At 40.4% G+C, this 26,757-nt stretch overlaps 1 protein-coding gene across 1 annotated transcript in view; it reads left to right on the top strand.

Moving 5' to 3' along the window:
- LOC141908155 (uncharacterized) overlaps positions 1-26,757 on the top strand; it is a 49,082-nt gene continuing 22,325 nt past the window's right edge. Inside the window, exons 1-10 of the mRNA XM_074798036.1 lie at positions 1-215; positions 1,653-1,734; positions 9,569-9,708; positions 11,792-11,926; positions 13,928-14,132; positions 16,104-16,237; positions 19,348-19,470; positions 19,639-19,869; positions 20,334-20,492; positions 22,633-22,821. Coding sequence (XP_074654137.1) covers positions 140-215; positions 1,653-1,734; positions 9,569-9,708; positions 11,792-11,926; positions 13,928-14,132; positions 16,104-16,237; positions 19,348-19,470; positions 19,639-19,869; positions 20,334-20,492; positions 22,633-22,821 — 1,474 coding nt within the window. The 5' untranslated portion in view covers positions 1-139. The remainder of the gene's footprint in view (positions 216-1,652; positions 1,735-9,568; positions 9,709-11,791; positions 11,927-13,927; positions 14,133-16,103; positions 16,238-19,347; positions 19,471-19,638; positions 19,870-20,333; positions 20,493-22,632; positions 22,822-26,757) is intronic.

The raw sequence follows: 26,757 nt of genomic DNA, 5'->3' as shown, positions 1-26,757 counted from the left end.
TCAGTGAGAGGAGGTGAATAGTAAACACGTCTCTTAAAACTCGGATAACTCGTCGCCTGCACGTCGACAGCGCATGTCGGCTCGGTTTAAAGTTTCCTTATGTTCGGATTAAAATTGTCGTAGTGTTTTTACCGCAGGAATGAAGCGGCATCGGTGGAATATTAGGGTATTTTGGCTGGCGTGCCTGCTATTCAGCTTGATAGCCAGTGTACGAGGTAAGATACTATACTAAAAGAGTGTATACTGTTTTCATTGATTAACAATTAAATCGACTTTAATATCAAGGAATTTGAGAATCTAATACAGTATTTATATACTCCATTAAGATGAATTAATTGTCTGTCGCCCTTGATATTTGATTTGGAGCTTTTTGGCCCCTTGGCCAATATTCAGATTTTCTCTGAAGTATACCTTCTTCTCTTCTTCACTACACATGCATACAAACTGGTTAAAATTTGACCCCGTTCTCACGGTTTCTAATAAATGACTCAAACTGCGCGCTTGCTTTTACACTGTGTAGCTTTTCAAAACAACTTTATGAAAAAAAAAATACACATTTTATGTCTTCCTACTAGAATTTGACAAACAAAATTAAGATCTTGTAAGAATTGTAACAGTTGTCAGAGAAATAGATTGCTCTAAGTGATCTTTACAATAAACACCTGCATTGAATTTCCTCATTAATTGAGTACTTAATAGCGCTCTTGTTAATTAGTGGTGATTGTTTACCCACATGCTCATACCTTTAATTAACTAATTGCGAAGATTAATTCACCAAAGGCGTTAGATCACCTATAAGCCGTGAAAATGAACTTGCTGTTAAAACCGTTTATTAATTTTAATCACTAGCGAAATGTGATAATTATGAGATCGATCCTTTTGTGATAGTGAAAAATCAGAACAGATTTATTACATGCGAATTATAGTAGCTTACAGATGAGTTGCACACTTTCCCACGCTCTTATACCGAAGAAATGAACTGAGCATGTAAAACACACATAGTTTGCTAACTCATTTCAGGTCTTTAACTTCGAGCTAACTTCGTGAAGCATTATAGATATGATAGTAAGAATGGTATCCTCTTTGCGCGTAGTCTTATCGAATTTGCGTTATATCGCTTGACTAGTCAAAAACATAGGCGTACTATAAGATATATGTTGAAAATAGACGAGTTGAGATTCATGGCACCGCTCAATTCAGACACATCATCATTCAAATTTGTAGCCATTTTAAGACAGAGCTGTGCACTTTTTGAGCGCATTGGTTAAGAATATGCATTTTCATGTCAAATCTACCAGGCCTATACAGACCATCTCCTTTAAATTACATCGGTAAGATTTATTGCTATTGCGCCGCTGAACCCACTCGCAACAAAACTATATTACTAGGTATGCTGTTACCTGTTAGATATATAGTTTACTATACTATACTATTGCGTATACAAACACTCATTACATCACCCCTGACTCATTCCTCTATATTTCTTTCCTATTTCATAAAAACAAATAATTTTTTTCTTGCGCTAGTACTCTCTCTCCTGGTAAATTACAGTTTAGCTAGCCTAACCTGCTTTCTTCAAGAAAAAAAAAAGTTCTCTATAAATCTGATCGCTGAAATTTAAAGTAGCGTTGATTGGTTTTTTCTCATTTCAGGAGTATTTCGGTCATGTAGTCCGAACCCGTGTAAGAATAATCAACAATGTGTCACCCCTGTTACCGGCAACCCTTACTGCAAGTAAGTTATTTTACAGGTTATCCAAATAAATGAATCTCGGTTAGATAAAAACAAGAAAATGGCTGTAGTGGTACGCTGAAAACCCTGCACACCCACGTGGAGAAAAGATTATAAGTTTAAAAGCCACAAATACAGAATTTAAGAAATTGAAATGAATTCTATTTATCAAGAATTAAAAGCAAAATAGACCAGGTTTTGAACTCTCGCCAGAGATGATGATGATCTGGAGAGTTCGAAATTTTGGTGTCATTTTGGTTATAGATAAATAAGATTTGCTTTTAATCTTTTAAATCCTATATAGATATATATTTAGTGGGTTTGAAAAGAGCTGTCATAAGCCAGTCCCGGCCGGGCCTTCATCGAGTTGGTTGAACCATGCCAATCTATTCCAGTATAGCGGTTGATATGATTTTTTGTTTGAAAATATTCTAAATAAGCGTTCTATAGACACAGCTTCATCGTGGCCTATATGATGATTGCTTGTTACAGCTATGCGAACGTGTACATTAATTCGTGGTGTGTGTTTAAGCATTATTGTCACACCTAAAAGTCTTTTGGGTTAATAACCCCGGCTAATTTCGTATTGTGGCTCGGTGGCTGCGTAATTGGTTTCAGACTCATGGCAATTCGGTAATCACGATTTTGTGGCGAACAAAAAAATGTATGATTATATTACAATCATATCAGGCAGCTAGCTTGTAGATGAAGAGAGTAATGTATATACATATATGTGTGTGATACGTCTGACAGCAAAAAATATTTCATTGACTAGGTCAAACGGAAATGATGATGACTTCAGGTCTTTGTCACGGATTGAATTTTCGCGATCTGCTTCAGAATAAGAAGGTAGTTTATTAAAGTTATGGAAAAAATGAAATAGACGTAATTCTCGTGACCACCCGAGTCGTTTATATAAGAATTCAAAACTCCTTCACCCCGGTAGGTAGATTCGGGTGTATTTAGTTTTGAGTGAGTTGACCTAAAAGTTTTTCATTTTGAAAATCAGGTCAATGGCGTGCTTTGAGAGAACACTTGCAGTTCGACCGCGGAGAGAGTGCCTTGCGTCTATTATACGTGTATTTTGCGCCGAATCAAAAGAATTTTCATTTTTTCGTGAAGTTTCTCTGAAAAAGAAAATCAGCGATAGTGAAAAAGCCTCCGCTGACCTAGAATGCTACACTACATATTTGTATACCTGGTATTATAGGCCTCTTCATCATATGTATAACATTGTGTAGACACTTCGGAATTCTGGCACGCAACCGACGAAGAGAAAAAATGTTCTTTAACCCGTGCCGTTTTTAGCAATAGATGTCCTGGGAATAGATCCGTTTTAACCGTTTAGTACCACAACCAGCACGAGTATTATTTCATGAAAAAAAATGCAATATTGGCACAGTGCCGGTCAGGGGGTAAGGTCTCTCGCGTGCGCAGATTACGCGCAAGTTCCCGTTGAGTTTTCGGGTTCGATTATACCGTTTCGTCTGGTTCGCTTGAAGCTTATATATTTTTTTTTTCGCGATTAAGGCAGCGCGCGTTTCCGAAAGTTTTATTCGAAAGATAACCGCAGCAGCGCGAGTATTGTTTTCTCGGCGAGCGGAAAAATATGTTCGAAAAAGATGTTCGTATTGTTGCGCGCGCGTGTTGAGTTGTCTCGCTCGTGGCGAGGCGAACTGATATATCGGTAATGGAAGAATTTTGTTCGGCATTTTTTCTGTTTTTCGAACTGCAGGTGTTACGTTTCATTCGCTTTGTGTTAATACCCCTCCCGGAATACAGATCCTGGTATATGCGTTTCACCTTCTGGTCTGCATCCACCTCTTATCATTTTTGGGTTAGAAACCGATCGGTTTTGTCGGCTATAGGTCATCTAAATGGAAACTGTAGAAGGTGCATATGTTTTGCATCTGTATATCGGAGTGAGTGTGAGTGTGTGTGTGTGTGTGTGGTGTGCGCGTGACTGATTTTTACTACTCCTAGTCATTCATGCTAATGATTCCTTTGTTTCATTGTGCGGCGCTGAAGATTTCTAGTACTTGCTCGGGCGATTTTTTCCCACCAGAAATTCGTTCCCTCGAAGAACAGATGGAGGACGACGAGCTATCAGTTTCAAATCCCGTCACCTGCGTCTTCGCTCTTAAATACATGTTCCTCTTCATCTTTTTGATTTAATCCCATTGCGGATTTAAAAAGCTCGGGTCATCGAGCCCTCCGGTCTGAAATTGGCTGTAATCCATCGGATGAATCTTCCACACGTTTTAACTACTTCAATTGAAATCTTCAAGTATGAATTTTAAAACCCTCCTGCCGTTGTTTTCTTAAGCCGGTCGTCTGTTCGGCCATATTGTCTGCACTGACCACGTAATTACCGCGATTAATCTTCAATCGGCGTCAGCTATTCATCGGCGCCCTCGACGATTTTTTAATTGCCGCTACTTGAAGCTACGGACAAAAACTCGCATCGATAATCTCGCGTTCAGGACATACGTCAGTTGAAATCGAGTCGAACAGTCGGAACCTGCGCCGATTTCGTTCTCCTCGTTGATTTCGATCAAAAGACTCGTCGTTTCGAAATCGCGTCGAAGTTTCTCATTTCACTTTATAAATACGGGCTTATTCTGGTCAGTGAACACTAGTGCGTGTGAAATGAATGAAATGAAATTTTCGCTTGTTTTTCATCGTGGTCGGTTGACGTGTGCGATAAAGCGTGTACGTCGGGTCGCGCGTCGGTTGACTGAGGCCAGTGCGGGGTCAGGTGCTCGTGTCTCCGCGGTTCATGGGAAACTTCCAATCGGGCAGGTGGTGATTTATCGTCGAACAGCTCCCGAAGTCCTGGTCGGCATTTTTAATGTCACACGCTAGAAGCTTTTCACCTGGTCTCGGGGTATCAAAATTAAAAGTCCAACGCATTAAATAGCTTTAGGTGATGGCACACGCTTTGTTGGCCCTTTTTCGATTGTGCCCGCATCGTGTGCCGTGAATAGGGCCCCGGTGGTATTTGTTTTCGATAGTCGTGGGAGAACATAGTTCATAAGGTCGTCGTACGTATAAATATATCGAAAGCTTTTCGGAGATTTAAAAAGTCAACAATAAGAGGAACCGATATATCGTATACAGGTTGAAACCGCGGTCCGGTCTCACGGTCGCGAGGACTCAGCGTGGGCCTTTCGGTTTGTCAGCGGCGCGTGCGCTCCGCATTCTTATTGAAATGATTGTCGTGGTACGACAAGATTAATGCTACATCGAGTCGAGCGGCTTTTATTTTTTTTCATAACGGCGACAATTTTGATTTTAAGTATGTTCACACGCTCGTACGCCCGCCCCGCGAGTCAATACGTTAAGACGTCGTCGTCGGCCGGCGTTCGTTCGGCTGTTCGTATCGGTGACATCTTCACAACATGTCTCTGTTATTGTAGCGTAGTACGTGTTCAGTACCGTAACGATTTCAATAATCACTGCGCACGTGGCCATCATCAGCACTTAATACATGTCAGCTTACTTACATTGTTCAGACATTGCGCGTTCTTAGAATTCTGATCAGTTACATTCGATTGAATGAGAAGAAGAGAACTAACTTGGAAGTTTTTTGACGCCTTGAAAACTAACGCATATACTGCTTAATACTGGCAATAAACGATATGATATAAACCATCATAAGGATCATTAAAAGTTATTTTGGATTTGATAATTGAATTGTTGACCGGCGACCAGTGTAGTATTGATGGCGTATACTCACGCTGAACCCCTTGAATAACACGAACTAGGTATCAATGTATGTAAATGTTATTCTAACTGTTTTTATGGTGTCAAACAAGGTGAACCTGCGTCTGACCGACGAAAGCTTCGTTAAAGAAATAGAAATAAAATTTTTTTTTCTTCAAGAGTTTATTCCCACAACTTTGATCGAACGGAAAGTATGTTCTCGCTTTTATCGTAAGTAAATCGCGCGTATACATGCGCCGCATTGTGGTGTCGTTGATATGCCAGCGGGGACGCGACGTTCGTTTAATATATTCGCGCGATTAAGACTGTAATGAAATGTCAGAAGAATTAAGCAATCACTCGAAAGCTCCGATGACAACGATTCACTATTAAACGCCGTGTTATTCTACTTTGAAATATTTGTAAAGACTTCGGTAGATTTCTTTGACCTCGTTCCTTTTGACGGCCCTGAAGAGAGCGCATTTAATTCCGTTCGAAACGTATCAATTCAGTTAGAAAAATATAATGAATCGATTCATATAGAGATAGCTAAGCTAAATGGATAATCTTCCGCGTGGATGAACCATGCCGTAATGAATACCGTTTCGTACCTGTAAATATATTTGGCGGGATGATTATGAATGGTCGCGTCGTTAGATAATTCATATTGAATATTCGTTTATGCATAGATTCAGTGTGCTTCACTCGATTGCACTTGAATTAAGAACGAAAGATGAAATCCAATACTTTCCACTTGGATTATCCTGTATGTAGATTATCGTATGAAATAGTCTCGAGATGTTTTTCGATATATATCGATGAGAATAATTGCTTTCGGTTTATCATTTACCTGGCTGGCCATTGATACAGCATTTGATGCCATAAAACTGCCATCCCAAGTACAATGGAGTGACCCTGCCAGGGATCCGTTACTCAACAATTGGAGCAATCATCTCAACCCGATTGCTCCTAGGTTAACTGGAGGATAAATACCATAGTTTTCAATGAACTTTTAATTGTCACTATGTACTGGTTACAGCTATCTACTGGTTAACTCTAGCCAACTTTTCAGCAACTGAAAGATTAGCCACTTAGCGGAAATGTGCATTGGTCAAGTTTGAAGTTGTAGATGCCGATAGATCTTCCATTGCAGAATACAATATATGACAGCAGTTGACGATTGTGGTGACCTGAGCAGATTGATCACTAATCTTCAGCCTATCACTCCCAGTTCCGTTGTCGCTTTGTATGGTGACCCGAGTCCTGCTTTACGATATCTTTCCGACTTGTCACTTCTTTACTCTCTTGGAAGTAGTAGGACGGAGACGATGCGCGCGGGCACTCAGGTTCTCCGGTGATCAACCCATGTCGCGCTAATTGAAAACATCATTTTGTGGCAGCCGTTGTTTGACGTGTTAATTACGTGTGCTTTTTAGCGGTGGTCGCGTATAGATTTATAACCGTGTCGTGGTCACGCCGGGTCCCGGTTATCTTTTATTCATCACCTCGTGTTCTATTGTTACGGAGAGATCGGTGTTTTATTTTGTTGCCGCATCAATGCGGCTTATTACCGCACTCGGCTATTATTGCGACACTTCATCGGATGCCCGCGCTTATGATATTCGGGCTACAGATGGTCGTAATTGCGTTTTAATAAGGTTTGCGCCGTTTTAATGCTTATTTTATTCATGGATTTTTCCGCGTGTTATTTTTTTGGGCATTTCTCTTCTTGTTGAAAAGTTACAGGTGCCCCCCTCGCGGTTGGTCGAACCTTCTGTTGATTCGACAAATTCTAACCACATTGCGTGTACTTCGCTCCAGTTTCTGAAGAAAACAATGAAAAATGAATAGAAGTTTTTTCTTGGAAAACGAGTATTTGTGGTTTCGACTGGAATTGTTTATATAGAAAAGTAACATAGTATGGAAATAGTAATATGCTGGAGTATTGTTGGAAACCGCAATAGTTACGCATATGAGATATGATATATACTGAAGTTGGGTTGTTAGTCATTATCACCTTCTACTCTACCGTGTATAAAAATGATGGCATCCAGCTCCACACTCTCTCTCTCTCTCTCATTCAGACCCGGAAAAAATTCGAACAACATTCCTGATCTTGATTGCGCTAATTTTCCATACTCCGCGACTACCAACTACGTTGATACAAAGTTCACCATTTGCATATAATTTGATAGTAATTTACTTTCTTCCCTTCTTGGCAATGTTTCGGAATGGCGTGTTTACGTATGGAAACAATGGCGAATGCGGTAGAACCAGCGGGGACTGAAATATATAGATAATTCGAAAGATTATTCCCAATGATGATGATACCAATGCCGATACAACCGAGGTCCAAATCAATTGCACTGTATACGAAATATAAATATTAGATGTTAAAGATAATGGATACATGATACATGATTATGAAGCATCTGACCTAGTTTGGACGATCGGTACATCCAATCAGGAGTGTCCTTAAACCTTTCTCTGTTTAGTCGTTTAGGTGTCTATTGCTAGCTATTTATGCAGGTGGGCTCTTCACGATGAAGTGGCTCTCCAGAAGTCAGACTCGTGAAATTAATCAGAAATTTCCATATTTTTAAGTGGCTAATGTATGAACGCAAAAGTTTCGATATAGTTTTCTGGTTTTTCCGTGAGGAAAATCAAATATTTCCAATACCTTGATATTAGTAGTAATGCGCATGAAACTTATATGGCCTCGCCATTTCATCCTGTTTATTGCCTTTCTTCGCAATGACGCTAATTTCGTCGACTTCCTCGAAGCTTGTTGAAGTATTTTAAAGTGCTTTATCCAAATTTGCTTAAAAAACAATCAGCTAGATGATAACGCACACATGCGTGTGTGACATGGGACGAAGTTAGCGAAGTGAAGAGCTGCTTAACTCATATATGTCGCGCTAAAGATGTCCACAGCAGATGGTAAGCGTGAGGTGGCAGAATGAAGGGTGTATCTATTGTGTATGGTGAAATTTGTCACGATAGAAAAAATTGTTTTGATAGCACTTGACTTTCTTGCGTCATAAGTGACTTAACAGACTGATTAGATTCATAAACAGGTACTGGAATTTTCTGCTCCTTTGGTCTGAATGAGGCTGACAGATATTAGTTTGCTTCCATTTGCTTCGGAGTTTCAAAAACAGTTTACGGTCATCTGATACAATTGACGATTTGGCCCGGGCCAAACTTGGTTAACTAGAGAATGTGTACACACGCAAACCACTCACTCAATATTGTCCATTGTGATATTATCTCACTCGAATCACTTATCCCGTGCTAAAGTTTGGCCTGGGCCTGGTCCGACGTTTTTGGTCGGGCCAATAAGACTCGGGCCAAAAATGCTCGCGTGTTAGCGGCTTTAGTTGTATACTTCGGATCGGTCATAAGATTTAAGATCACTTTTGGACTGTCATGATTGTGCAACAACCCGGCCCGGAGACGTGGCTCATGAAATGTCGATTGAAAGCCAGATTTCATATGCGAATCGAAACCAGAATGAAAACAGTCATGAAACTGAATCGAATAGAACTAAACAGCGATTTCATCGATGGACAGTGGTCCTAACGACATCGCTTGTTGTCACTGATGTCAATAGTTATGTTAGTAGCCGTATATTTCTCAATGAAACTGTCATGTGTTTCTAGATTATTAGTACTCATCATGCGCAATCTTCAGAATTGATAAACTATGTATCACCGATGACATCAATGGCCATCGCACATAGTTTTTAGCTGCCCACACTTTCTCTTCGACAATATTTTTCCATTCAGTTATTCGGTCAATTTAATAGTTTTTTTCTACACATCACACGCCGAGGGTAAGTGTAGTGAACAGTCATTGTCGTGACAAGCTATGATAAACGGTCATTGAGATTTTGTAATAAGCGAGTCATTTGATGACCATGAAATCATATACGACGAACTTACAAGTTCAGCTCGATGGTCATCGATCACTTAATCACTGTAAGATTAATATTTGCATTGGGCGACTACTTTTTCGTAGTATTGGCATGTCGGAATTTTCAGACGCAATTTCTGTATATTTGAAATTCGCCGTTATCGAAATCGGTGAAATATATTAAAGTTTCGATGTTCGTTTTTTGTAATTTTTTCAGTTGCGGAGAACGATTTAAAGGAGAATATTGCGAATACAACAACCCGTGCTATCAGAATCCGAGTCGGTGCATGAATGGAGGAACGTGCATCGTAGCCGTCAGTACTCAAGGTGTTCGGCCAAAGTGTACATGTCCACTCGGTAAGTGTTCAAAAAAAGTGTTTTAAGTGAAAGTGTACATGTCCATTCGATAAGTGTTCAAAAAAAGTGTTTTAAGTGAAAGTGTACATGTCCACTCAGTAAGTGTTCAAAAAGTGTTTTAAGTGAAAGTGTACATGTCCATTCGGCAAGTGTTCAAAAAAAGTTTTTTAAGTGAAAATGTACATGGCCACTCGGTAAATGTTCAAAAAAGAGTTTTAAGTTTCTGGAAATTTTTTTAAAACCAATCTTCTTTATTAGAAAAAATCAAAAGCGAATACAAACAACAGATCAACCTCGCAAAGCACCTAAGTGGCATCGTATGTGAGGGAATATCACCGGGGCATGAGGCCTGATTCACTTTGAAAAACGCAAAATAGTGGGGCAGGATAGACGCATGAAATTTGGTACACTGCTAGGATATCGCAATAGCAATCACACAATGCGGAATCCTTCCAATGTTTGTCACTAAACTGCTCCACTATGAAAACATTGAAAAATTCCGTAAAAACCTACGAAAGTTCGTGAACAACCTGTTCGCTGATTCTTGGCGCGTCGCGAGGGTGAAATTATAATCTAATTTAAAAGTACCCCTTCATGAATATAAGCATCGCCTTCAGGAAATCGTGTCATCTCGAGACGGGTTCGTAGAATATGAGGGATGTTGAAACGCCGTCGGCTTCTAATCTTTAATTCATTAATTAATGAGTAACGAATGTTTTCGTTACGCGCGGAAGTTTTGTTGCGTCTTTTTTTTTCTATTGTCGATAAAAGGATTTGATCGATAAATTGAACTATTATCCAGTGTCACGTATGATGAGGGAATTCACGTGCGCGATGCTTTGTTTGTAAAACCCCTAATTACGCGACGATCGTAAAAAACCTGTTTCTGTTTCGGGCGCCGTCTCTTAATATATCATAACACTGAAACAATCCTCTATTGATATCGTTTTCGCGATAATCGCGAAGTTTTATTCTGCTGCCCTCCATTTACGAGGTATCGTTTTAATGAAACGCGACCCCGTGTGGAGTTGACAAAATCTGTTGAATCAAACTGTATAAAGAAAAAAAGTTTTTAAAAAATCTTTCTTCCTACGCTAGCTCAACACTTTTGCTAAGTCACTTTTCGATTTCAAAATCGACCCCCCAATCACCCTACCGTTCCCCCAGCAGGTAAAGTGCGTTTGTAGGGGCCACAAATCAAAACAAATCGAGCTAGATCTACAAATTAAATAAGTAAAGTAGGGACAACCATCCCTATTCTCAAGATCTAAAGCCCAACGCACACAATGCAGGGAAACGCAGAAACATGGAATCAAACATGTTTCTTGGAAACGTTGTTCCCGAAACCATGTTTCTCATTTCTCTGAACGCAGGTGACAGGGAAACACTTGGAAACATTCTTCTGTTTCCATGCTTCCCTGCATCGTGTGCGTTGGGCTTCGGACGCGGCAAGTCACAGAAATATAACCCTACCCATACAGTTTCATCCTAACCGCCTTGAGATAGACGTATTCTCGACATCGAAATAAATGACCAGTCATATATATGTAATTTACATTAAATTTACGGGGATATTCATCACGTCCCATTTTACTGCTGTACTCGGCGAAGAAGTTGAAACGTTCGTTCGTTCGCTCGCGTGGAACATATACCGAACTTGTACAAGAATGATCTTACAATACGAAACGATCGCTTTAAAACAGCAATCGTTCTGATAAGATAATGCGCGTTTAATGCTCAGTTCCTGGTTTAACTTCGTCGGCTCGAACATGTTCTGTTTTTTGTCGACGACGACTGCAACGGGAGGAAATATGTTTAAATTTAGCGGCCGACGGCTGCCGCCGCACGGAGGAGACTCGCTCCTCGTACTAAACCTGCTAAATATATATAAACTTATATATACGAAGAAAGCGAATATTGTTAATCAACGAAATGAAAGCCGAACTTCTGTTTTGTTTTAGAAATAACAATTTTTTGTTTGCACAGTTTCGAGAAATATTTTCGTACTCAAATTCGTACTTGTTTTCGTATCATCTGAAATGTGTTTGAATTCATTTTTTTCTCTCGTTGTTTTCTTCTCAAGGTTATTACGGAGTTTTGTGCGAAAGCCAGAACGTAGCCAGCGCGTGCTTCCATAACCCTTGCAAACATGGTGGCCAGTGCAAACTGATCGGGAATCTGACGACCTACGAATGCGAGTGCATTTCCGGATATAGAGGTCAGTACCGTAGCGAAAACCGGGTGAACACGGTGAATCCAGAAAAAATCGGGGAATTTCTATTCCAGTGAAAAAGTCAGGGAATAGTCTGGGTATTTTGTTAAAAAAAAGCTATAAATCAGGGAAAAGTTGGGGAAAATCTTTTTTTAGATTGCTAGATCATGCAGAAAATCAAACAGTTTCCATCTATGTCTTACGAAATTTGATTGTGTTGATTGATCAGATTCTACGCAGATCGAGTCAGGGAAAAACAAGGTGCATGCCAGGGAATAGTCAGGGGTAATAAAAGTAGCCGCCCTGTTAAACCGATGTAGAAATTTTGAAGGGTTTCGTTCGATCAACAACTGTTGATACGTATAGCGAGACTAACGATATTACGTTTCGTTGTCGCGATTAACAATCGAAAAGTCATTACTGAAAATTGATTTACAATCGAGAGACTAAGGCTTGAATAGTTGTAGCACGTATTGTATTGTATCCGCGCTGTCCTGTTGTTTCATTACTGTATCCAGTCGCCCATTTATACTCCACAACCCGCTCTGACGCAGCCCAGTAATGGCCTAGCGTCGACTTCCTGCCGGTGCTGGGTGACATGGTTTTTACCAATCATCGTACGACAGTTTTCCATTTTATACCGGAAGCGCGCTAATTGAAGAATTGAAGTATGCAGGCGCGTGCACGCCGGCAGCAGCGCGATGCTGAGTGTATTTAGTATTTGGAGTATGATATATTGAAGAATCTATCAAGTTGGTATCGATATCAGCGTGTTGAACATCGTCAAGTCTATCTCTGTGTTCGACCATCTCTTCATGTATTGTGGGTTCCATTGCATGAACTAATCATTCTCTAGAGGCCTATGACTTTCGGTTGCAAGGGCCCACGATTCCTGTGGAGCTTCTGATCAAGGGGAGTTAGACCGGTACACCCCCTTCAAAATTTGAATATTATGTCTCCCAAAAAGTCTTGAAAAAATACTTTTGCAAATAAAATTTTAGAAAGACTAAAAATAGAAATAAATGGGCTCTAGTAAGGGCAAGAAAAATGCCTGTTCGTCCTAAATGTTCTGTTGGAGGGCCACCAAGGTTTCGCGCTTAACACTACCAAATGCTTCCTTTTCAAATCGAGTGCCCATTTGAATTTCAAGGTCCTAGATCAGCCCCTGCTGATGACAGATATTTAAGGTGTATTTTCTACAGGCGTTATTAACAGCTAAGCTGGGATTGTTTGCTCCGTTGGTCTAAACACCGAGTGAAATATTTACATTGAAAAGCGAGGTCATTAATCCCGATGATTTCCTACATATATACAGCGAAAAGCTTGAGAAATTACAGATTCCATCTTATCGTATTACTTACATGTACACCGTCGAAGCTATTGATGATATATACTTGTTTCATACTGATAAAATGTTGTTGGAAAACAATTTTTTTTTCAAAATGCTCTTTAACTATTTTACCAGAATTGTCTCGGGAAGTTTCGGATTTCTTCTCGTCTATTTATATGTCATTCCAAGACCCTTTATTAACAGCCAAAATTTGATAAGTTGCCTCGGCAGTCTAGGTACAGTCTAGGTACAGTCTAGATACAGTCTAGGCATGCTAAGGCAGAGGTGGGCTTGCCGCTTTTATGAAATAAGCTAGGTTCCGGTTGCTCAAAAGTTGGTTAGAGTTAACCAAAGGATAGTTGACATTTTCAGATTTACTATGTTACTATGGTGTTTATCTGCTGGTTATCTTTAACCAACTTTTGAGCAACTGCATCCAGATCCAGGACCCAGTTCCACAGACGTGAGTTTAGATTTGACTCAGATTTAACTCATTGAAAATGAACTGATTTTAACTCCTAGTTAACTCTAACTGTGGAACTGGATCCTGGTTTATGAGGGTTTTTCTATAAGAATCGAAGGGCTACCCGATTAACAAAATTTACATAAGTTTTTACGCCTGAGCCCTTCAAAGCTGGACCATCGCTAAAAATGTTCGTTATTCGTTTCAATTTCAGGCAAGAATTGTCAGTTGGACGATTATTGCGCGGCTAAGCCGTGTCGTAACGGTGGACGGTGTACGCCGCTGTTGAATGCGTTTCAGTGCACATGTCGCGATGGATTTACCGGCGATGATTGCACCGGCGACATTGACGAGTGCGCCGCGACTCCGGCTATTTGTCAACACGGCGGAACTTGTCACAATCAGTTCGGAAGTTACAGGTAAGCTACCCCTCCGAGTCGAGATGATCCGCTGGCCTTCCCTATGTTTTGCGGTTTGCGATGATGATATCATTTGTGGACGTGATATGAAATTTGTAGCTTTTGTACTGCCGAAGCTCGTTACAACCAACGAACTGCGGAGGGGAGGGGGGCCAGAAAATCTCTTTGTTGCAACGAATAGTTCGTTAAATCCAGTGCGATAATGTCCAGTTTGGGATGAAATTACGTTTGTAAAAGGGGATGAATTTTGTCTGAGGTCGTTATAATGAGGTACCATTATATTACACCCCCCCCCCCCCTAGACCGTGACCCAGGGCTACTTAAATCAATGTTTGACGAACTGAGGTTATGGGGTAGACGAACAAATATCTGGATTGATGTCGCGCAATAAAGTGTGCACCAAGTTCTATGAGACAAACCTCAACCCCTTAGAAATAGATTTGATAAAATTTCGGGAGACATCAATGAAATGAGTGCCAATTTCATTTCCATATGGCCATGCATCATCAAGTTGCAGCAACAATTCTTCAAAGTGTGTCTCAGCCTTGGTTTTTTTTGGGGGGGTCACTTGTTACTTAAAATCAAGGAATTCCCTTCATCGATCACTGAAGACGGTAATTATTTATCAACATATAATACATGTTTCTGTATAAATCATCGATAAGCGAATCTGTTTTAGACTGATAGTATATCGAGTCCCGTACAAACAAAAAGCATTCTTACGAGATTATCAGTTATTGGAATAATGGATGAATATAAACAGTTTGAACAGTTATTAAACCGACGGCCCTTTTGTAAATGACATATTTGTCGACTGAATTAGCCTCGTTTCTCGTGCACCGCGTCTTGTCGAATATTTGAATGTATTATCGAATCAGACCATCTGCCAGTTCGTACGATTAGATGACTTGTTGCGCGCGTGCGCGCGCCGGTGCCCTTTTTCAGCCCAGATACCCAGTGCAAAAACTACCGTTCAGTCCGAACCTGGATGTCGAATGCCGATAACTTTTTTGCGCTGAATACTTTATTAGGTCATAAGAAAAATGTAGCAGACAGTTATAAATCAGTGTTGATCACGGGCTGCGTGTGCTACAGCACGAAGGTGGCTCCAGTTAACTTCAGCTTTTGACTTTTTGACGCTGTAAAAACCATGACAATAACGTCATTAGACATTGATACCTAATCTGCATTATTTAAGGGTTTCTGCGTGCCTCGACGTGCACTACATTAACAATATTGTTGTTTCAATAACAATTAAAAATTGTGAATTTTGCTGTTTATTTTGTAATTAAATCTATGTCATAACTCTTAGTTCATTTTAATGATTATTTTTGAGAGGATGTGCACTACTATCATCAATATTTCTGGGCTAGTCAGTCAATTCAATTATCAAAATATTTTATATTCAAATCTTAATTGATCCTCAATATTATATGATTTTGCGTTATATCATTTACTGTGGACAGTATTAAGCAATATATGTGTTATTATTCGAGGGTCAGTAAACTTTCAAGTTAGTGTTCTTTTTCGTTTTTATATCTCGCTTCCTCATTTAAAAAAAATTTCGACCCACGCGAAATGGACCAATAAAGCGCATATGTGTGGCCCATTTTTGCGTTTGTTTATACAAAAACGCTATTAGGTTTTTTTTCCTGATTTTCAAAGTAATCGAGTACAAGGTTATCTACGGATAACTGCAGTTCGGTTACGCCGCTCTAAAAATTCCCATTGTCTATCATTTCGTTATCGTTATACAATTTAGCGGGTGGCTTAACAACATAAACTTGTCACGCAAATCATTATTCATTGGCGTTCCTGGTAACTGATAAAAATGATTTTTACCCGTGATAGCCTACATATCGCGCTGCTTGATCTTCGAGAATACCCATCCTTATAGGAAGATGTTATAGGCCTATTGTAAGTTCTTGAAGCTCGGGAGATGATGTTTTTTTTTGGTATGATATTTTGTAGATGCGCCTGTTTGCCAGAATACGCAGGAGATAACTGCGAACGAGAATATAAGCCCTGCGATCCTTCGCCTTGCCAGAATCGCGGAACGTGTCGCAAGACTAGTCGACTTACGTACGAATGTACCTGTCCTAGTGGTGAGTATGAGCCCATTTTGAAAATGGAAGTTTTTCCCGAAGGAATATCAGTTTTAAACAAATTTCAAAGGCTTTAACCCAAAATATTAACGAAATGATATCTATGGAATCTGTTTACCTGGGGCCAGTTGCTCAAAAGTTGGTTAAAGATAACCGGCAGATAAATACTATAGTAAATGAACTTTCAATTATCACTATATCAACTATCCACTGGTTAACTCTAACAAAACTGTTGAGCAACTGCCTCCTGACATTTTGAAAAGGTTTCTTTTTAACATCTTCGGAGATTTGAACTTCGTTCGGTTGTAAAAATTTTATCAAAGGCTTTGGTTGATGTTTGTCAAAGATAATGAGTGGATAAATACCGTAATAACGACATCAACTATCCACTCATTGACCCTAAAAAACATTTGAGCAACTGCCTCCTGACGTTATGAAAAGGTTTCTTTTTAACGTCTTCGAAGATTTGAAATTCGTTCGGTCGAAAAAAATCTCATCGAAGGCTTTGGTTGATGTTCTCGCATTATCTATCGTAAAGAGGAAATATTTCGGGGATGGGCTCCTCGTTTGTGCTCGTCGTGATGGATGTTAGACGTATTATTGATAAATTACAAGGATGAAAAAAAAACACGTCTCTTTTAGTAAAGAGAATAATAAGATGTATGTAAAGAAACATCACAAAGCTGAGCAGATGCAGCACAATTATCCATCGGGTGACGTTATTGTGCGCGACTCGTGTACGCGACTTCGCCGCCGCGAACCGCGCAGATGTAATCTGAAGTAAATTCTTGCGTCATTGCCGGCCGTCGTTTGTGAATAGATGGACATAAAAAATAACGAGCGACTTTTGTGGTCGTCGTGGCGGCTGAACGGATATTGGGTATCCGGTTCTATACAGCTGTGGTCTCCGCCTCGTAACGACGACGAGACGTGGTCTTCATCTCGCTCGCCGTAAATAGAGCAAGACGACGGTCACCCCTGCTGCTTTCCGTGTCTTCCCCAACCTCATTTCTATTCTCTTCGACTATAGCTTACCCCGGACATTTTGTGGAGCGCGAGCGAGAATAGTTATAGTTTTTTTTCGGGGAGGCTCTCTTTTCTTCGTCCACGAGATGAGATATCTATCTCTGAAATGTAGATATAAATGTTGTCTAGATCTCTATCGCGCGTCTGCACAGAAATGTTTTCATGAAGTTTTCTATTACTGCGTAGTAAGTTGTAAAAATTTTCTCCGCCTTTGTGTCGAGAGAGAACGAGAGAGAGAGAGAATGTGGTGCGTATGCGGCCCTTTCTATAATTCATGTGTTTACTCTTGACCTAAATAGAAAAGCCTCCAGTAATCTCGCCGCGCAGTTCGTACTCGTGATAGGTGAAAAAGTGAATAGAAAAAATCAACAGCGATTTTAAGTATCTCCTGGGGTTGGAATTTACCGGAAGTTTAGGTTTTTATCTGCTGCTGCTGCTGCTGCTGCGTTGCCGTTTAGATTATATGAATATCATCAAATAGACTACTAGCACTAATATATACTCTACGGGTGGCTTCCGGAAGGTGTATTAGCGTTATAAAGTACGTTTGAGGACTTATGACGGAAATTCCCAGCCCCCACCCCCAAATAATGACTTTTTTGTCCAAATTGATTCAACTACACAGGGGCGGATATAGGGGGTGGTCCCAGGGGTCCGGACCCCTGCCTTCCCGTTGAGGTTGCCTTTTTGCTAAGACAGAGGTCTTTAAAGCCTATAAATTTGACACTAATCCGCTCGGTGGACTTGTTGAAAAATTTATATAACCCTAGATGCCGGGACCTCACTACAGCCTATGATATAACTGCCGTATCTGAAAATGCCTTTTCTTCTGGACCTCGGACTTCCAATTTTCCTAGATCCGCCCCTGTTCGGTCAATAATCTATAAATTGGAACTTGGAAATGTTCATTCCTTACGTGAATAATTTACGCTGAAGTATTGCGCAAGTATTCATCAATAGGTCTTGACACACTCGTCGTCGTATATAAAATCGCTTAGTCGTTATTAGCTGAGTTATTTATTTCGCCTATAGCCACCGGTCGTCGTCGAGGCGAAAAACCGGAATTTTTACCACCGGGCCGACGACAATCGAAATAAAAGCTGTTTTCGCGAAATTACCATCAGTCACGACACGGAACGATTTCAGTTTTAGACGCGAACAATTACAGCGCCGCGACTTGTATTTGCGTCGAATGACAGTTAATATACACGTATACGTCTGAAGAAAATTACCCGTAATTATAGCCTGTTAAAGCTTTCAAATCGAGTCGAGACTCCGGATTCTTCCGAAAACCTTTTCATGTCTTTTCCGTCGTAGATAATATTTTTGCTCCTATTTGTGTCGAGACGCGAATTATTATTCGAAATCTTATTTTCGTTTTTCGAAGCCCTTTTTTCTAGTCGCGATCGAAGTTTTTTCTCGTGATCGCCGACGCGTTTGACAGACGCGGAGACTTAACCAGAGAAACAATTCGTATTTATACTAACGCGATGTGTTGTTTTTTCGGATGAGGAAAAGCCGGCGAGGAATTCTCCGCCCAGTAACTTTTCCGGTTATCTGATAAAACCCGATTCGATCTTATTGATACCGCGAAAAAGGCCTCGTTTTTATTGTTGTTGTCCTCGTTGTTACGCAATAACGAACGAAAACAATAGGATACGATCTCTCTTACTTCTCTTACCTGTTTCTCTTCTCAACACGGCGAGCGAGCCCCGAGTTCAACGGGTGCATTTTCGTCCCGGTTGGTTGTAAAACGACAGCGAAATATGAGTAATAGAACAAGAGACGTATGAAGACATTTTGATAGTATGTTTGTTATGTGTTTGTTTTGACAGTTGTAGTAGATGTATAGATATAATCCTGTAAACAGTCTCTGCAAAACTTCCACTGATAAATATGATCGGTGTAGCGTAGTCATTCGGTTGATACTTTTTCGCCCACGCACGTATGCTAACAGTTATCAACAAAATGGCGGTGTTTTGAACTGCCGTAAATTAGGGTCTATGGTCCATATTGTGAGCATTTGTGATGAGACTAGAACTTCATGATTTTAATCAATCGTCATCTCTGAATTTGTTTTGCAGGCTTCCTCGGAAATAACTGCGAGACTAACATCAATGACTGCGTGAACCATCAATGCGCCAATGGTGGCACTTGCATCGACGGCGTTCAATCTTACACCTGTAAATGTCCGCGCGCTTATACAGGTGATTATCATCGAGACTTCGTCTTAAATTGATCAGGATCCAGTTCCGCAGTTGCGAGTTATTAGTTCATTCGCCGAGTCAAGTCTGAACTTAAAACTGCGAATCCCGGTCCGGAAGTGTTAGTTTTTACTTTCGAGCTTAGCACGAGTTGATTTCTTTTTTTCGTAGGTAAATACTGTACCGTCGACGTCGATGAATGCGCGTCAACGAATCCGTGTAGAAACGGCGCCACCTGCAAGAACAAGGACGGCAGTTTCATGTGTATTTGCGTGAACGGTTGGGAAGGGCCGTTATGCGACCGTAATATCAACGACTGCTTGATGCGTCCGTGCTACAACGGCGGCACGTGTGAAGATCGAGTCGGCTATTACGTATGCCAATGCCCGACTGGTAAAACAGGTAAGATCCTAACTACCGAAACTTCGGAAGATTCTTCGGAATGTATAGACAGGGTCCCTATAGTATGAAAAAAAGGAACATGTTTTAAAAGGTGATTGAAACTGCTTTGATTTGAGAAAAACTCCTTTAAAACTTAAATAAGTACAGTCTTGTCTAGTTTATAGTTGTACAGTAAACTATGCTTTAATCAGGACAGTTGGGATTTTTTTTTGGTCAATTAAGTGGTTGCCAAATTCGAAACCAAGTTTAGGTAGTGTAAAGGATAAAAATTTTCTGACAAACCACAAAATCAATGGTTTACCAAGTTAAACAGTACCGGTTTACGAGGGGTTTACAGTGATCGGTATATGAAAGTGATATAGACGCTTCCTCGGAATTTGAAATTTTCTCCTCTAAAACATCGTTAAAACTCCTCTGAAAACTCCTTATAGAATGACATGCGTTGATCTTTTGAAACATTATAGGATTACGTTGTCATCTGAACGATACGTGTATCAGCAAACCGTGTACCCACGAGTCAGCGACCTGTAACACCTCTCCGATCACCGGTGAGCCGATATGTACGTGTCCTGATGGATATAAGGGTGTTACCTGCGAGGAAGACATCGACGAATGCCATGAAAGTAAGTACGCAATTGTATTGGGTCGCCGCTGACCTGGAAAACCGCGAAAACTTGGGGAATCAGTATAAATCCGGGAAGACGAGGAATTTGAAAAATTTTACCAAAAACCAGGAAAACGGATAATGTTGTTTACTGCGTATTTCTTTATAAATACGTGAATTTTGTGTGATCACATGGAAAGATCAGGGACAACTTAGGAGATTTGTAAATGGGCGAAAGTGCCACCCTGTTATGTAGAGGACATAAACCATGAACACATGAATGTTTTTGTCATATTAAGCACGGGCCAACTGTTCACACACTAGTGGTTAATGGGTCAGTGCCTGTTTGACACTGGCCGAATTTGGCCTGACGAAAAACATTGGACGGGCCTCTGTCAAAACAGGTTAGCATGCTAACTGGTGTTGGAAGTGACACCTCACTTGCCACAGCATCATTTTGATAGCATTTTAGTATTGATATTGATTTATATGCGAACGCGTTCTGTAATTAAGACCGGGTCGCGATTCAGGCCAGTTTGGAGCAACTCGTTCTCATAATCCCGACTATTGATATAATGGATGAACTAGATGTGGCTGCGGAACCTCGACGCAACGAGTTCCAGGGTAACGAATATTTGATCGATGAGAAATAAATACGATGTTTCTCATATTTGATCGATGAGAAATAAATACGATGTTTCTCATCGAGGTCGTAAATCGTTTCAACCGTCATTACGTAATTTCGGGTGTCGGGAGTTTTTATTCGGCGAACACCTTGCTCCCACACCTCGTTTGTGCGCTGGGAGACGACCGCGAATGTGGCTTGGAGGTTAACAGTCGTATTAACGGCGCGGATTTATTACAACCAATTAGTATATCCATCACAATTCCCAGGAAAGTGCCCGCTAATGTGCCTGGTGCCGTTATGTAACTAAATGCGCGCCATTACGTAGAATAATCGGCCGGCGTAATCACGGGGCATTTATCATAAATAGAATCCATTCTTGATATTTGTGAATCTGTTTAAACAACATTAAGCGTACAGTGGTCCCCGTACGCGATAGGGCACAATACCGACGATACCCCATTATATTGTACACGAAAAAAATTTAAGTGGACGCGACTGATTTAATTGATTAAGCGGATCGCTCGGCGGCGGCCATTGAAACGTTTAACAGTATCGCGCGCGGCCGATTGATCGGCTACAAATTGCGCGCAGGATGCGAATATTGAATTTAGTCGTCGGTTCAATAGAATAGTTAACCGAGCGAATTGTGACTGAACGACGAGTGTTTCCTGTTTGCTGTTCAGGTGCCTAAACCGCCCTGACGGTACACGACAGTACGCGCTCGGTGCATACGTATATATCGCTGCGTCGTCGTTCTATTGTGCTCTCGAGAGAGAGATCGCGCCGGAAATGTATTTCGAAACGCATTTATTTGAACTATTTTCGAGAATTTACGGCTCGATATCCGCACTTCCACAATGCATGAATTCAATTGTCGAGCTGAATAATCGTTGAAAATAGGGCCCGACATGATATAGAATCACGCGATATAAATAAAATCCGAAATGTTTCCTAAAAACCCACAGTTGATGATTAAACCATTTTTTTCTGATAGTTTCGAATTTTTGACTAAACTACATCATCGGAGGAACGAAAATAACATAATAACATAATGATGATTATTATGTGAATACTGAGATTAATAATCAGTCTACCAGTCATGTTTCCTAGTAGTTTACTGACTTAACTGCAACTACTATTTGAGACTAGTTTCTACTCTTTCTAAAAGCTCAATTATTCCCAAAAATGTCAAAATAGTCTCGAGATCTAAATTGTCTCCAGTTTCAATTAAGCTGCTATTTTAATATCAAATTACTCTCATTTTAGTGCAAACTATAAATGAGTTAGTCCGGTCTGCGTTATTTTTAATGTTTTGACTGTATGTTAATAGTCATATTCGGGAATACTGAAGTTGCTACAAAATTATGTATATACAATTCAGAAAAAAGAGACTTTTTAAAATAAAAATGAGTGTTCTAAAAAATATTTTAAGGGCTAAGAAATTGAAATATTTACATAAGATGTGTCCTTTTCACGATTATTCGCGTGTTCGTCCAGTTTTCTGATTCAATTTTTTGCCGATTGATTGCAGGTTTCCGGTCACCGTGCGAACACAGCGGTACGTGCGTCAACACGCAGGGCTCGTTCCGGTGCGATTGCCAGCGCGGGTTCACGGGACCGCGCTGCGACGTCAACATCAACGAATGCGAATCGAATCCGTGCATGAACGACGGCACTTGTCTCGACGAACGCGGACAGTTCCGCTGCGTGTGTATGCCCGGTAAGATACTACTACTCTTAAATTCCATCTATCGCAGATTCGTGAACGCACCTTTGACCCTGGCCAAATTTTAACGACAAGCTCCAGGGTCCAGTTCCACAGTTCTGAGATAAGATTTCACCCTGAGTTAACTCAAATGAACTAATTTTAACTCAGAGTTAACTCTAACTCACAACTGTGGAACTGGGTCCTGGGTAATAGTTGCTGTTGATACTGAATGTGTCCGTACTTGTTTGGCGTGGGCCAAATTTAGCTCACAGTTAGCACTGGTGCCAAATGCATCTGTACCAATTTGGCACATTGTTTCATAGCTTCATAGTAATAAGTTAGTGGCACTGTCCGATCAAGCACGGGCCAAATTTGTCTCGGGTCTGGTCCGGGCCAAAACGTCTGTGTGTGATCGTGGCTATGGTGATTGTGCAATCACAATATGTTGGCATCCATGGAGCCTGCGTACTCACCAAAAAGCATTAAAATGCATGTTTGATATTTGGGCATATATATTCAAACTCAAAACTTGGATGTTGGAATATTACAGATATTAGACGTAAAATTTACCCGCGAAGATGAATAGAATAGTTTTAAGTTTACATGTCGTCTCATGTTGACCATTCAAACAATACTCACTAAACTCACATACGCATTGATAAACAAACTGCCAATTTAGCGTTGTTTGAATACATCTCGTGATTTCCCCTCTATACAGCTGGAAACATAAAGCACCGAGTCAATAAAACGACAATCACTTCCTTCGCGCTTTTATTCGGAATAACATTCAAATTATAAACGATGAGGTAAACTTCGGAGAGTTTACATTGCGGGATACGGTATCAAACGTACAACACGTGTGTGTGTGTGGGGGGGACGTGGGTATCGCCTGCTAAGTCACAGATTCTGTCGACTTTTTTCTCGTTCAACGAATTCGAAATATCTCGGCACGAACTGAAAAAATTTAAGATCCGATCCGATAATGTGGGATTCGGTCTCTTGAACTGTGTGGCCACTGACCTGGAAAACCTGGCTTACTCGGGGAATGGGAAAAAACCTAGATTAAGATCGTTGGAAACTTGGGGAATTTGTTAAATTTTGTAGAAAAAAACCTGCCAAACTCAGGAATAATTCTATTAACCTTGAGTCTCTTGACCCCGCATTTCTTGATCACACATTTCTTCATCGGTACGTGATTGAAAAATGAGTAGAGGAATTGCAAAAATTTGTTGGAATTACTCGGGGTATTTTGTCTGGGTGTTTTACGTGGAAAAATCAGGGATAATTTGGGGATTTGTAGAATTGTGGTAAGCGATGCCACCCTGTTTAAAACACTCGTATGAAAATATTTTCGACATTGTATCACAATAAATGTGGAACGCGTAGGAGTCAGCGCTGGTAGACACAGGCGTCGTCGTCGTGACTAAAGAATCAGTTCTCGCCGTTTTAAATTTGACTTTTACCCGAAACAAATTCATTGTGTTATCTGTGCAAAAAAATTTGTGTAGGTGGCGGCTCGTATTATTGTTTATTCCCCTGATAAATCAATTTCCGATATGATATATTTCGTTCTGTTATTATTTTCGTCTGAGTCCTAATCGAATTATACTCTTTTGTACGACGCGTATAATCAGTGATTCAGAGCTTCCATCCTGCGCGAACTGTGGGAAATTTACGGACATCTTAAAAAAGAAAAAAATTTTTTTTTGTTCGTTTCGGGTACTACGAACGTTAATCGAATCTGCGCCGCGAAACAGGCCCTCGAAAACCTGTCACCATAATGTGCGGATTGCGGGATTTCTCCGTAAAAAAAACAAAATATGCGAAAAAGAATTTTAATTTTGTCGGGTGACGACTGGAAAATGATTTATTCAAAATTGTGTCGCGGCTTCGTGAATTCGGTCATTCATAAATCTGGCTCAGCGACCGACGTTAAAACCGTCAATTAGGCTTTCGCTTATACCGAAGAATCTGAACTTTTAATCGGAAATCTATCAATAGAAAAGACAATGCACGAAGTTTTAGTCACGAGAGATTTTTAAAACGCCTGCAGGAGGCATTGAACTATATAGGCAGCGTGAACCGGGGTAACCCTATAAGGTGAATGGTTGCTATCGGTAGCCGAGTGTGCCGAACTGCGCGCCCGACACAATACCCTTCTCAACATTCAACAATACAGTTACTTAAACTGCTCTACTTAAGAATTTCAAATTTATTCGAGATTAAGACGAATATTCTTATCCATAGACGTAGACGTCGCGGTTTGAAATGCATAACGTATATATGTCTATAGTCAGCTTGAGCGTCCGATGAACAAGATGAATGATAATCAATGATAAACGATGACAAAATTTATCTTTTCATGATAATGATAACCATTTCTCCGGTTTCGCTTTTCATGAAAAACTTTTGAGGTGTAAAACGGTTAAGTTTGAAAATACGAACTAACCAATATCAATTTCAACAACAAATTGAGTTAAACTTTTTCGCGAAGCTGCATCGTGACGATGAGATTTAGTTTGATATTGAAGTGTTTGAGATTCAGTTTAGAAGAATAGATTTAATAGATTCATCAATTATGGGATTTAGTGACTTCTAAAACTGAGAGGCACACATGTGAATGGACTTATTTTTCATTGTATCAATGATGATATGAATTTATGCAATATTCTATCAATCTGCTACACAATTAAGGAACTGCGCAAGCCATCGCCTGTTATACCAAATCAAATCTAGGATTTGGAAATATTTTCACCGCGAGGTCAATGTGTACATGTCTAATTATAAAATGAACTGGTGGTCAGCGAATGGTAATTGAAAGGCTGCTATCATGCGTACATATGTGATTATAATGTGGACATGTTGAGTTGAGTTGAGTTGTGTGTGTATATTATTTATGACTGTTTGTTACACGTTTGTATTCGGTATTCAGTCCAATTAACGATGAAAGTGTAATTACACGACATATCTTGTATTCATATTCTATTGAAGACATTGTCCCGTCGCAGGCCATATATTTCCGTGGTCACCGGAGCGGTAGTAATTCGCACGCAGGTGTGGCCTGTGGGGGCAGCGCATTTATGCACTTTTACCTTCAGTAAAATCAGGAAAATCGTCGCGGTTGACGAGGACTAGAATACGAAATTGAAAACATTATTCAGTATTTTGTGGGCTTTGGATTTGGCGACTTCGACGTATTGGGGGCAGTTATCTCCGCGAATGAGTGCTCTCAGATTTTTCCATTCTAGTCAGGATGTCCTCATCGGTCTGCTCGTTCGGAAGAAGAGCTAAGCCATTATGAATTGACCGGTGGACAATGGCGTCTTGTTCCGGCTTATTTACGTATTTTATCTCTTATGTAAATGAGAGACGTTGACCACCTTACGGCGTATACCGAGGGGTGTGCACCCAAAAAAGTCAAGTTGCGCCGAAATCTTATAGGATAGAAAAAAAAATATTTAACCAATACCTAAAAAAGTTTAAATTCATAAGCTTGTTTTCTATTTCCTAAAAGGAGTGGATGTTCTTTCGGGATGGCCTTTCAAATTATATGATATGCCCGTTTTTGGGGTTGCACCCCTTCCTGATCGTATAGATGCGCCCCTGAAGAATCTTCACCGCACTCTTGTTGAGTGTCTGTGTTGAAATTCGCTGCGTCGTCGTCAATGTGTTGATGAGATGACGATCATTAAGAGATAACAAAGCCGTCATCGTCGTCGCAGCGGCGCGGCTATCACCTTCATCGTTCATCATCGATGCTTCATTTACCGATTAAGCTAATTATACGAATAAAATCATTTCGCCGCCCGCGACTCGTTCATTATGAAGCGCGACGTCGAGACCGAGCGCTGCTTTAATCTCTAGAAAACTGATCGTTCCTCTCGTTTATTGTGTTATTTTCGATATATACTGATGAAACACGATCTTTTTCTAAGGCGATTAAAGGCG

Source organism: Tubulanus polymorphus, chromosome 7 (assembly GCF_964204645.1).
Source record: "Tubulanus polymorphus chromosome 7, tnTubPoly1.2, whole genome shotgun sequence".
Taxonomy (NCBI): domain Eukaryota; kingdom Metazoa; phylum Nemertea; class Palaeonemertea; order Tubulaniformes; family Tubulanidae; genus Tubulanus; species Tubulanus polymorphus.
The sequence above is the reverse complement of the archived record's forward strand: the minus strand, read 5'-3'. Positions and strand labels throughout refer to the sequence as shown.